This window comes from Spermophilus citellus (genome assembly GCF_964194105.1).
Source record: "Spermophilus citellus genome assembly, chromosome: X".
Taxonomy (NCBI): Eukaryota; Metazoa; Chordata; class Mammalia; order Rodentia; family Sciuridae; genus Spermophilus; species Spermophilus citellus.
In genome coordinates this window covers 48,826,659-48,840,133 of record NC_138190.1, presented here as the reverse complement: position 1 = coordinate 48,840,133, position 13,475 = coordinate 48,826,659, and the positions used below count along the sequence as shown (strand labels likewise).

At 33.6% G+C, this 13,475-nt stretch overlaps 1 protein-coding gene across 1 annotated transcript in view; it reads left to right on the top strand.

Annotated features, from left to right (window-relative positions):
• Positions 1 to 1,844: 1,844 nt before the first annotated feature.
• The window catches only part of FAAH2 (fatty acid amide hydrolase 2), a 144,504-nt gene continuing 132,873 nt past the window's right edge, over positions 1,845 to 13,475 (top strand). Inside the window, exons 1-2 of the mRNA XM_081278130.1 lie at positions 1,845 to 2,105; positions 9,497 to 9,579. Coding sequence (XP_081134256.1) covers positions 1,914 to 2,105; positions 9,497 to 9,579 — 275 coding nt within the window. The 5' untranslated portion in view covers positions 1,845 to 1,913. The remainder of the gene's footprint in view (positions 2,106 to 9,496; positions 9,580 to 13,475) is intronic.

Below are 13,475 nucleotides of genomic sequence, written 5' to 3'. Positions count from 1 at the left end.
GACAAAGATTCTTTCTGGTAAAAATGGTTCACCCTTGGGGGTGTGGTTGTGGCTCAGTAGTAGAGTGTTCGCCTAGCATGTGTGAGACACTAGGTTTGATCCTCAGAATCACATAAAAACAAGAAAGAAAGAAAGAAAGAAAGAAAGAAAGAAAGAAAGAAAGAAAGAAAGAAAGAAAGAAAGAAAGAAAGAAAGAAAGAAAGGTATTAAAAAATAGTTCACTCACCAAAGATTTTGCTTGAAATTATAATGGCATCTAGATTATGATAACCTACTTTAAATACTATGCTCACTGGATCTGCCAGATGTGCCTATCTTGATTAACCTGTATTCTACCAGGTGCTTCCAATTAAGCTAGAAATGTTGTGATGACACCTTGATTATTCACCTGACTTTTGCAAGTGAAAAGGTTGCACCTACCCAAGGCTCTAAATGTCAAAATCAAGTCAACATTCATTCTTTTCATAAACTCTTACCTTGAACTTACAAAGTAGTGTCAACTGCATGCTAAGTACTATGTTGAGTTTTGACAATACAAAGAAGGTTTAAAATGGCCTTATTCTTCAAGGAGTTCACTTCTAGATGGCAAGTAGTTATAAAAATCTTTGTTTAAATCGAGAAGTACTATGATATTGTTGATCTGTAGTGTGTAGGGTAATTAAAGAGTGCCATTAAAGGCATTCGGGAGCTTGGGGAAAAGTTGAAATATTTGTCCTTAACCAGATAAGAAGGGGAAAGAGGACTTTCAGTTCTGGTTGGCTGTAGCATAGACTTGAAGTATGAATAGTACAGAGTTTTGCAGACATCAATCGTGAAACCTCTGAATGCCAAAGTAGATGTGGCTTTAACCTGTGGATGATGTAGAATTATTGCAGAGTCATTGGCAAGGGAGTAACATGGTCCAATTTGTATATTAAAAATATGGATTCATAAATAAAGGCAGGGAGATCAGCTAGAGTATTTGTAGAAGTTCATGTAAACATCAATAAGATCAGAATGGGGCTGAGTTGGAAGGGAAAGGCATTGTGTGGATTTGGTTATTGTTCATGATGATGTGAGTAAAAGAAGAAGCTGAGAGGATTCTCAGATTTTTGCGTGACTCACTGGGTACATGAAAATGCTACTTGTGAACTTGGAGGAACAGCAAGTTTGGGGAGAAAATGATGACTTTTGGACATGTTTAGTTTGAAGAATTGGTGAGACATTCACATGGAGATGTCAAATAGACATTGCATTTCAAGTGTCGGGAGTTTATAAGAGTGATATAGGCTGGAGATTTAATGTTCATCAGTACCATCTGATAATGGGTTTATAAGGATTAGGTAACATGCATGTGGATAAAATGTATATGCTTGCAAGTTAACCTTTTCTGATCATACTATTTTATATAAAAATGTAAACTTCTAACACTTTTTTTTCACAGATACAGCTGAAATAAATCATAGCTACTACTTATAACATTTGCTATGAGTTGTACTGTGGTGTGATTTATTTATTTATTTATTTTTTGCTGTTCATTAAAACTATTTCATGTCAAAGTAATTATGCCCTTTTTTATATGAACAAATTGAATTTGAGATTAGTATAAATTGGACAAGGCAATACAGTAGCAGAACTGGAGAGCCTCAAAGCCAGTATTCTTTCCTACATCTCATTTTCCAGGTTGGATTTATGCCAGCACTAACCACAGGTTGCAGTCACACAGTAAGCTGCTGAAAAGGGTTTATCTCCATTCTCATCTCTGGCCAGGAACCCAGCAGGTGATGACAAATAAGCTCCTGTGGAATTGTGGGTAGACACTGGATTTGTAAGCCAAAGGAATCCCTTTTTAGGTCTTTGCTTAGTCTTTTCTCCTGCTTTCCCAGGGTGTACGAAACCCTCCAGCGCTAGGACCCACCGGAATCCAGGCCTCTATGGCACCTCCATTCAGCGCCCGCGTCCAGCTGCTTCTCTTGCGAGCAGTAGGTTTTCTCATAGGCCTAATAGGCCAAGCGGCTCGAGCCTTTGGGGGCCCAAAATTTGGCTCAAGAACCACCGGTCCAGTGAACGAACCCTTGCTTCTGCTTTCTGCAATACAGCTGGCTAAGCTGATTAGACAGAGGAAGGTGAGAGCGAGCGCAAAGGGAGCAGATTTAGAAGTGGGTGCAAGGGGCGGATTTTAGTCTCAGACTCCTGGAAGTTTAGTGGTGGTAGTGGTTGTGGTACACGACTGAGTTGGGGAAATCAATTTCCTTTCCACCCTCTACTATGAGACTTAGGAGAGGCTTTCAAATGGGGATTAAAAGGAAACTTCTGTGAGTCATAGTGTGCATGTTTATACATTTGCTGTAAGCACTGGTTGGATTATTTCGGCATCCTTCAATCATATGTCCATTTTTCCTGTTTGTGCAAAATAATTGTGCAGAAGAAAAACCAGGAGTGGTTTTTGAAACTGATTCTCAACAATGGGGTTTCTCTCCCTCTTCCTTTTTGCTTTCTGTCCAAGGTGTTTTTTTTTTTTTTTTCTTTTTTAATTTAGAAGAACAGTAGTATTTGGTCTAAAATAGTGATTACTGTGGCTACCAGTAATAATTAAACATATTTTATCTCACTGATGTAGTTCTACAGGTAATATCCATGTAAAATAATTGGGGTAAAATGATTTGTACAAATGCATGAAAATTTACAAATTATTAATTTTAAGCAGCTTAAGCAATCATTTTTCTCTACAGTTGTTCTGGCAGGACTAGTAATCTCCTTGTCATATGATTGGTGGATTCCCTAGAGGTGTTGGGCTATTTCTTAGTATTGTTTTTCATTTCTTTTCTTTATCTCTCTATTGTTTCATTTAACTCCTGGTTACCTTTAAACAACATATTTTTCTCATTCCTCAATTCACTCCCCAACATCCACTAATCATACATGGTTTTGCTAATAGGCAGATAGTGGGATGTAGTGTAAAGATAGTAGATTAAAATGTTGGTGTGTATCTCCATAGCCTGGGCAAGGGTTGCCATGACAATTGCAAATAATACATGTCAAGTCTCTGGCACACAATAAATTCTGTAGCATAGAGATTACAAGAATGAACACTGGAGCCGGATTACTGGGGTTCAGAAATCCTAGCTATCTTGCTATCTGGATGTGTGATCTTGGAAAAATCCTTTAAACTTTTGTGCCTCTAAATATCCTGTAAGAAAAATAGACTAGATAATAGAATCTACTGTATGGAGTTGTGAAGATTGAATGAGTTCATACACATGAAGCTTTTAAAACGTTTCCTGGCATAATAGTCCTGGCTAAAATTACTACCATCAAGTTTTTGATAACTGTTATTTATATGTTCATGCTTGCCCACGATAAGAGCTTATCTAGATATATTTTATATTAAAGTGTTCTGAAGAGAAGTGAAGTAGATATAAAATCTTATTTGTAGAGTTTTCCTTCAGTCCCACCAAGGTTGTGTCCCAACAAGGTAATGTTGATATGTACACCATTAGACCTTAACTTTTTGTTATATATATTTTAAAACTTTCTTCCTTTCTCTAGAGAAATGGTTGGGGGGTGGGAGGGATTGGCCATCCGGGGACATGTGACAATGTATGGGAACATTTTGGTTTCACAATTGAATGAGTACCAGGGATGCTGCTAACCACACTCCAATGCACAGGACAGCCCTCTCCATAGTAGAGTTATTTGGCTCAATTTTTCAATAGTGCCAAAATTGAAGAATTCTACTCAAGCGTTATTTGAGAAAACTGGTTTCTTTCCAGTCTTATTTGCTAAGGCCTGAGAGAAAGCCATTATAAAATAAATAGGTAACTTGACCTATTTTTTATGTAAGACTGGGTTGATACCAGTTAAATTTTTGGTCAAATTTAGGACTCTAGTTGTCATAATAACAGCCATCATTTATAGAGTGCTTATTTCACACTAGTAACGTTATGAATTTTATATCCAATTTGCATATTAAATGCCAAAAAATTATTTAAGATCAAGATGGAGGAGGAATTGATACTAATACCTAACTCTAATAGACTGTATATACTGACTCAGATTCTGTCACCCACATGCATTTGAATGCTATCTTTTGGTGCCTCAATACATGGATGAGTAAATTCTATATACCAGATGCAAGAAAATTCTAAACTGCTGGTATATTCACTTTGCCTTAAGATCATTTTCAGCAAAATCAAGTATTTTCCTTTTCCTTTGACTGTGCTATCAGAATGGCACCTGCATTTTTTTAGTATTTATCTATTACAGGATTAACAAGGCCATTTAGTCTGTTTTCCTTATCCCTCCAAAGGTCAAAGTTTTACCTTTTATCTTTCTCTTAAATATCAGTAATTGAGTGACAGTTTCCTTAAATGTAAAATGGGATAAAATAATTTTACCTATTTCATAAAGTTACTGGGATACTTGAATGAGATAACAGCTCTAAAATACTCAGCACATTCTCAATGAACGATAACTTTAATATTATAGATTGTAGTCTTATCTTTCTGAAGAAAATAGGAATACAATCATGGATACTAGCACATACTGGGGAATTTTGGTTGGGTATCTTGGTTCCTACTACTTACTCTTAGTTTACTCAAACATTCTCTCATGATCTACATTTACACAAATACCTACAAGTACACACATATATACATATATATTCTTACAATGTAATTTTGATGCAGTGAACCCCATCAATTCTGTAGTTTACAAGTTTATGGAAAACTCTGCACAATGAAAAAAAAATAACTATGATATATTTATTATTTCTTTTTGAAATTTTATTTATTTTCTTCATAAGCAAAGACTATAAAATATGTAGTTAGGGGTCAGGGACAGTAAGTAAGTAGATCTTAATTCTCCTAATGAGGAGATAAGAACATGTACTGATGACATGATCTATTTATAGGATTGTTGTGAGAATTAAATGAATTCATGTATGTAAAGCTTTTAAAATAATTCCTGGCATAATAGCACTATATAAGCATTAATTGTATTATTTTTATTATTATTAGGTGTGATATCAATATGTTCATGCTTGCTCATGAAAGATTATATGCTGTATATAATTTATCAGATTATATAAAAATGTTCTGAAGGGGAGAAGTGAAGAACATACAAAATCTTATTTGTCCTAGCTCTTCCTTAGTCCCTGCCTTCTTAATACATAGAAATGTTCTCATCAGAAAACAACTAAATTTTATTAAGCAGCTACCATGTGCCACTTGAGGCAATGGTTAACTTAGACTCTTGTAAACTGAATCCTCATAACCACATTTTGAGGTTGGTACCATTATCATCATCTTATAGATGAGGAAAGAAGGTTTAAAACTGTCCAGTAACTTGTTTAGTGCCATATAGTTATGAAGTGATAGAGCCAGGTCAATCTGATTGCATATTTTCATGGCTCTTTATGAAAGAATAATGCTTCCTGATCACCAGCTCTCTGATTGAACTATCAGTTCCTTCTACTTCACTTTCTATTGTCTTTATGCTTGCCTTTCAATCCCTATATGAGCACTCTTTCACCACTCAGAATTCAGGCTACCTCTATTTCATCTGAAATTCTATAGCCTCAGTTGACTTCCAAGAGTAAGCCTTAAAAAAGAATATCAACTTACTATGTTCACTTCTATCCATAGCTTTGGGATTGTTCCTGCATATTTCGAAATTTGCTTTGGTTAGTGATTTCACAGTTGACAGATCCCCTAATGACATATATGATGATATCCTCATATGTTATCAAAGTGAATGTTCATAAAGGCAAATCTAGATCCCAATTTAGTGTGGTACATTATGTCTACAACAAATAATAAATAAGGCAGCACTTTTTGTATAGGATATGGAATGAGTTTCCACATGTATTTTGAATGAAAAAATAATTTCTAATATATTGTTATTTTCATGAAAAAATCTTTTGTCTATCTCTATTTAGTATCTGCCTTTCATAGATATACCTATGTCTCTGAAAAGATGCACAAAACTGATAACATTAGTTGTTAATGGAGAGTGTCAGGATTCAGAAGTATAAGAGAGCTTTTTCATTGTATAGTTTAAAAATTTTATTTATTTATAAGCAATACATAACAATTGCACACACAGAGAGGAATGGGAAGAATTTGGCAATAGGTACAAAGGTTAGATGAAGTATTGCTGGTGTTCAATTACTTAGAGTAAATATAATGAATAATGAATCCTATGAAATGTTATTTTTAGATTGTTGGACCATGTGTGTTCATGCTACCAACTTATATTAAATAAAATTAGTTACCAATGAGGAAAATTTAAAAATTAGTTTTCACTTTTTATGTAACTAATAAAAATATCAGTGATTTCTCCTTTAGTCTGACCATACAAGGGTATATGTTGTACCTATTAGTAAGCATGAAGTAGATCTAAAGGAGCTGATATGTAAATAGTTCTTGAAATATATCAACTGGTAAAAAAATAAGGGATAGAAAAATTAGTATACTATAATTAGTCTTGTGTGAGGGAGGAGAAGAAAGAGCTATAGAGAAAGGAAGGAAAGGAATAGAGAGAAAGAGGAGAGGAGAGAAAGATGCTTTTACTTTTCATTTGTATTTTAGGGAATGAATTTTCTAATCACACACACCATCTTCATTTCTATATGGCAGCATGGGTTATTGAATCAAGCAAATATATATATCCTGGCTCAGCCTTGTGATCTCTGTGAATTCACTTAACCTTTTCATGTTAAAACACTGAAGTAACTAGGAAAAGAAGGAACTTACATTAACATGGTAAAGAATATGAGAAACCCAAAGACAACATCATAACCAAGGGGAAAAAAGCATTTCTTCAAAAATCAGGAATAAGATGTCTACTCTCACCACTCTATTCAATATAGTACTTGAAGCACTTAAGTTCATTGAGCTTCAGTGGCTTTAGCTATAAAATGGGGATAACATGACATGTGTTACTAGGAGGATTTAATTACATAATAAATGTAAAGTTCTTGGCATTTAAAGTATTTAAATGACAATTATTATTGTGTTATATCCTTTAATATATGCTTGGTTTATTGATTTTTTTGTCCTACTTGCTATGGACTCAATTAGGGCAGTTGTTGAAAGTTTTTTCCCACATCTTTTCCAGCATTTTATTATGGTTTGTATTCTTTTTTAAAATTTTATTTGTTGTTTTTAGATATACATGAAAATAGGGTATATTTTGACTTATTTATACATACATGGAATATATCTTATTCTAATTAGGATCCAAGTCTTGTGGTTGTATATGATGTGGAGATTCATTGTGGTTGATTCATATGTGTTCAAAGGAAAGTATGTCAGATTTTGAAAATCTATTGGGTGGCATTCTTTGGTGAGGTGGCCAGGTTCTAGACCTCAGTGTGAAAACTCAGGCCCTTAACTCCAGAGCTACCAGAGTAGAGGTTCAATTTGTTGTGGATTAAATTACCATTTATGCATGCTTTTAAACAAATATTTACTGAGAACCCAGTAGGTGTTTCTAAAGGATAGGTAAGAATTAGCCTCGAGAAATATAATATTTTCTTATAATTTTTTCAATCTTCCTTGCATCTATAATTGTATCTTCTTTTTAATTCTCAGTATTAAGCCATTATTGTGTGTGTACTCTCCTCATTCTTCATCATACTTGTTATGGTTTATCTGTTTTATGGGTATTTATAAGTTGTTTTTACTTATGTTTTCACCCTGTTGTTTTTACTATTGCTATTATTTCTTTGTCTTTAAACTTTGTTTTGTTTCTCTATAATTTTTATTTACTTTGTTTTTACATTATTTTAAGTTGAATCTTTTATATATTGTATTAATTTTATACTTTTACAAATAAAATCATATTATTTGTAATTATGCATGTATGGATATATCACAATGCATTCCAATTTTATGTATATAATATACATTATATACACATAAAATATATAAAATGAACCAGTTAAAAATAAATAAATAAATAGATGGAAGACCAATAGATGACCAGGGACAGGAAGGAGGAAGGATAGGAAGGGAATATTAATGGGGATTGAAATGTAATATATATTTAAGAATATGTCGAAATGAACTACACTGTTACGTAAACTTCAAAACACTAAAAATGCATATTAAATAGTTTTAGCTATATCTCATAGAGTTTGATAAGAGATGTCACTCTTTATTGTCAGTCTCTGGATAATTTGCAACTTTAATTTTGTTTACCTCTTAGAGCCATGCATTATATAGAGGAATGTTTTTGAAATAGTTAAGGTTTAAAAAAATCATCTTTCTCTATTTGGTTCTAGTATTATTAGATTATGATAATTTACCTAATTGACTTAAACTGTTTCTGAAACATTTGGCGACTTTAAGTTTTGTTTATGAGTAAGTGCATGATCATTTTATGTTAATGATTTGGGGATACAGAGATATTCATTTTTGATAGAATAAAATTTTTTCTCTGTGTTTTTGAGCATGTTGGTTGTACTATTAAGTTCCCATCTATATCTTTGTTTATAATGACTGTCAATTTCTGAGAAAGCTGTATTATCTGTTACTATTCTTGTATTTCTGCCAAGTTCCTTTTGTATTCCCTTTTAAGTTTACATTCTATATATTTGCCAGATTTTTTAATACAGAAAAGAATATGACTATTGTAGCACCATCATGAACTTTTTATTTCATGTTTAAATTTTGAAATGTGCTTAATATGATATTAATGGTGCCCATCCCTGGTGTTTTTTTCTTCTTGTATTTACCTAGTATGTATTTGACTAGCTTTCTGTTGTTTTAAAGATTTCATTGTCTCTTTGCTCCAGGTGAACCTCTTATAAATAATGTATTACTGAGCTTTTGTTTTTTTAAACTAAAATTAATTATTTAATGATTTTGCCCTCTAACGGGTAAATTCATTCCTTCACACTTAGTATGATACAATTGTTTTATTCTACCTCATACTATGTTTATTATACTTTCCCTTTCCTTACTTTTTCAGTCTTAAACAAGTTTATTTTCATTTACTTTGTATTGAGGGAATATACATTTCTTTGTAATTTCCTAATACATATTGCTTCATGTCTAAGAAGTATCATTAGAACCACAATTGCATATTATAATTAAATAATAAACTTATAGCACCTTCATAGAATGTGTTACTTGCCTTTTCCCTACTCATATGCCTCACCTAAAACCCTACATGCAGTGTTGCCAAATTTAGCAAATAAAAATACAATACACTCAACTAAATTTAAGATAAAAACATATATTTTAGTATAATTATTCCCATACAATAATTGAGGTTTACTTATGCTAAACATTATTTACTATTCCTCTAAACTTCAAATATAACTTAGCATTCTGTGTTTTATCTGGAAACTCTACCTTATGGTATAATGTCTCTGCTCTCCAACTCATGAATTTTGCAGAGATGCGTAGTGTTAAGTTTCAGGGCATTAGTGAACTTTCAATAAGTACTTGTTGAATGGATGAATTTTTAAATAAGCAAATGCTATCTAACTAAATTATTGTATTTTCAGGTGAAGTGTATAGATGTTGTTCAAGCCTATATCAACAGAATCAAGGATGTGAACCCAATGATTAATGGAATTGTAAAGTACAGGTGAGCATTTTCACTCAATCATGGAGTCATTCATGATGGTTTTTGTTCTACTTCTGTGGCCATGCTACCTTAACAAGTTTCTTGGACTTGTCTTCCTCTGTGACCTTCCTTTGATTTTTCACTAAAATCTTCTTCTGATTCAGCACTTTTAGACCTTTATTCAGCTTTTATGTTGGTGTTTGCCACTATGCCCCATTCCCTAGCATATAGACTAGATCCTTGATGTCAAGGACTAAATTTCATTAGTTTTTTTGCATATCTACCATCCAGAACAAGATCTGAAACTAGGTAGGCATGATTACATGCTTATTGAATTAATATCTGGTGGTAGTTTTAATAGAAGAAATTCACCCATCACCTCACATACAAACTTTTCAGTGTCAATTTAATGTATTAGATATTATTTTCTACTGTATTGTTATACCTGTTTACTTGGCACTAAAACTGACTTTCAGGGAAGTTTAGTGACTAAAATACAGATCCAAGAAATAGTAGACAGCAATATGGACTGTAATTCTGCTAGCTTATAGCTTTCTTTTTTCTAATGGGGATTGAACTCGAAACCTCACATGCTAGACAGGTACTCTAACACTGAGCTGCATGTCCAGTTCCTCTACTTTTAGTTGACTAATGAAACACTATCTATCACTGTATTACCATCTTGCTAAACCTGTTCTTCCATGAGTCACACAAATAAGACATCTGGGTGTAACCCTAGACTCGACTTTCTCTTTCTTTCTTTCTTTCTTTCTTTCTTTCTTTCTTTCTTTCTTTCTTTCTTTCTTTCTTTCTTTCTTTTTTCTTTCTTTTTTTTCTTTCTTTCTTATCAAATTTATCTTCTAACTCCAATTACTCAAATTTTGCTGTATCTCATTCATTACTTCATATCATTCTATCCTTCTCTGTTCCTTCATGTCCTAATCTTCTTGTCACTCTTTCACTTCCTCTGACCCATTTTGCTCTCTCTCATCCCCATAACTTTACATATGCTGTTTCTCCTGCTTATAAAACCCTTTTCCCTCCCTGATGTTAAGGTTTTAGGACTCAGCTTAAGTTTCTGTTTCATTTTATCTAATAATCTCAGCTGGTACATGATGTATACCTCTGAGCTCCCAGAACCCATTGTGCTCTATGTGATTCTTGTATCTTTCAGAATCCAGAAATTGTCCTATGTTAACAAAGAAATTAATGAAGGGAATTGTTGAAATAGGTGGTTAAAGATTGGAAAATCCACAAATGTAACAGTGGTGTAATGCAGAGACAATAACTTCAGGAAACAGCTACGTCCCTTTGTCTGATGGAACATAAGGAGATTGGGATAATCAGAACCTAGAAGCTCAAAGGAGGTTACTTCAGAACTGGGATATCTGTGAAAAGGGCACTGCCTGGCAGCTGCTGATACATCAGAAACTTAGAGAAAAGTCTTTGCCCAACTGTAGTTAATATTTTCAGGAGCAATTGATATTTCTGAGGGGGTGTGTTAAGATTGGTTCTACAGTATTGAAAGACCTAGGAAGCTAGAACTAACTATTGTTGCCTAGAAGAAAATACAGTGTTGTGAGGTACAGCAAGCAAGCTGGAAGGAGCAAATCCCTTCACCTCTTTCTTTCAGTCGCTCTGTAACACTCTGTATTCAAAGGATCTAACAGGGCACTGATATGCAAAGGAATATTTAACTTTCAGAGTTCCATCTTACAGTAAGATATAGAACACCTGGTTTGGAGTTGAGAGACCATTTCAACACTGCATTGTCATTGGGTTCTTGTTTGTCTTACCACCAGACTGTAAGCTCCTCAATGATAGGGACCATCTCTTATTTATCTTGGTATCTTCAGTGTTTAACATATGATCTGATATGTAGTGTTTATTCAATGGAAGACTAAATAATGTGTCTATTCTCAGACTGCGTTTTCTTTTGAGTCCAAAATGCAGCTTCCTCTTATGCTCTGCCAACCCATTTGCTTTCAAAGACTTCCTCAGTTATGATTTATAGTTAATTATTTCTCTTTCTTGTCTGGAAAGTTACAGATTTGCTACTAGTTTTAGGCTTGCATCCTTACATCTGTGCTAATGAATTCATATATATATATATATATATATATATATATATATATATGTGTGTGTGTGTGTGTGTGTGTGTGTGTGTGTGTGTGTGTAAACTTTGAATGAAATGGGCATTTATTATTAGTAGTACCCTTGATAATTGCCATTCTGAATGGAGTGGGATGAAATGTCAGTGTGTTTTTGATTTGCATTTCCCCGATGGTTAGAGATGTTAAACTTTTTGTATATTTGATATATTTGTTGGCCATTTGTGTTTCTTGTTTTGGGAATGTCTGTTTAGTTCTTTTGCCCATTTTTGATTGAGTTATTTTTTATGTTAAGCTTTTTGAGTTCTTTATATATTCTGAATATTAATCCCACGTCAGAGGAGCAGCTGGTAAAGATTTTCTCCCATTCTATAGGCTCTGTCTCTTCATTCTCTTAATCATTTTCTTTGCTGTACCAAAGCTTTTTAATTTGATGTCCCAATTATTGATTCTTGGTTTTATTTTTTGAGTTTTGGGAGACTTTATAAGGAAGTCAGTGCCTTTGCCAATATGATGGAGTTTTGATTCTATGTTTTCTTCTAGCAGTTGCAGTGTCTGGCCTAATTCCTAGGTCTTTGATCCACTTTGATTTGACTTTTGTGCAGGGGGAATTATAGGGACCTAGTTTCATTTTTCTTCATATGGATATCTAATTTTCCTAGCACAGTTGTTTAAAAGGCTGTCTTTTCTCCAACATATTTTTGACACCTTAATTTAGTATTGGATGCCTGCATCTATGTGGGTTTGTCTCTGGGTCTTTTATTGTACTCTGTTCATCTTTGTGTCTATTGTAATGACAATCCCATGCCATTTTTGTTACTATAGTTTTGTATGGTAATTTCAGATCAGGTATTGTGATGCCTCCAGCATCACTCTTATTGCTCAGGATTATTGACTATTCTGTGTATTTTATTCTTTCCAGTGAAATTTAGGACTTTTTTGTAGTTATGTGAAGAATACCTTTAGTGTTTTGATGGAGACTGCATTGAATCTGTATATTGCTTTGCATATTGTTTTAGTCAGCTATTTCACTGCTGTGACTAAAAAAAATCTGACCAAAATAATTTTAGGGGAGGAAAAGTTTATTTGGAGGCTCATGGTTTCAAAGATCTCTATCCATAGATGGTAGGCTCCATTCCTTGGGGCTCAAGGAGAGGCAGAACAACATGGAAGAAGAGTGTGTCAGAGTGAAGAAACTCATATGGTGGTTAGGAAGCAGAGAGAGAGAGTCTCCACTTGTCACATACAAGTATATACCCCAAAGCCATGCCCCAATTCTCACCTCCAACAGCTATAACCTCTCACTTCAATTCCATTCAGTTAATCCGTATCAGGGTATTAATTCACTGATTGGGCTAAAACTCTCAAAACCCAATTATTTCTCCTCTGAACCTTTTTGAATTGAACTTTTGAGGGACACCTCACATCCAAACCATAATAGTCATTTAAACTATATTAATTTTGCTTACACAAGAACATGGGAGCTCTTCTCATCTTCTAAGATCTTTGATTAATTCCTTCAGTTTTATGTAGTTTTAATTGTATAGATTTTTCATCTCCTTGGTGAGATTTATTACTAAGTATTATTTGAGGCAATTGTGAATGGGATAGTTTTCCTGATTTCTTTCTCAGCATATTTGTTAGTGGAGTATAGAAAAACTGTTGATTTATGTATATTATATCCTGCTGCTTGTCTGAATTTTCTTATCAGCTGTAGAAGTCTTCTGGTAAAATCTTCTGGCATAAGCAAACAGAGAATATTTGACTTATTTTCTTATTTATATACCTTTAATTTTCTTTAAATAT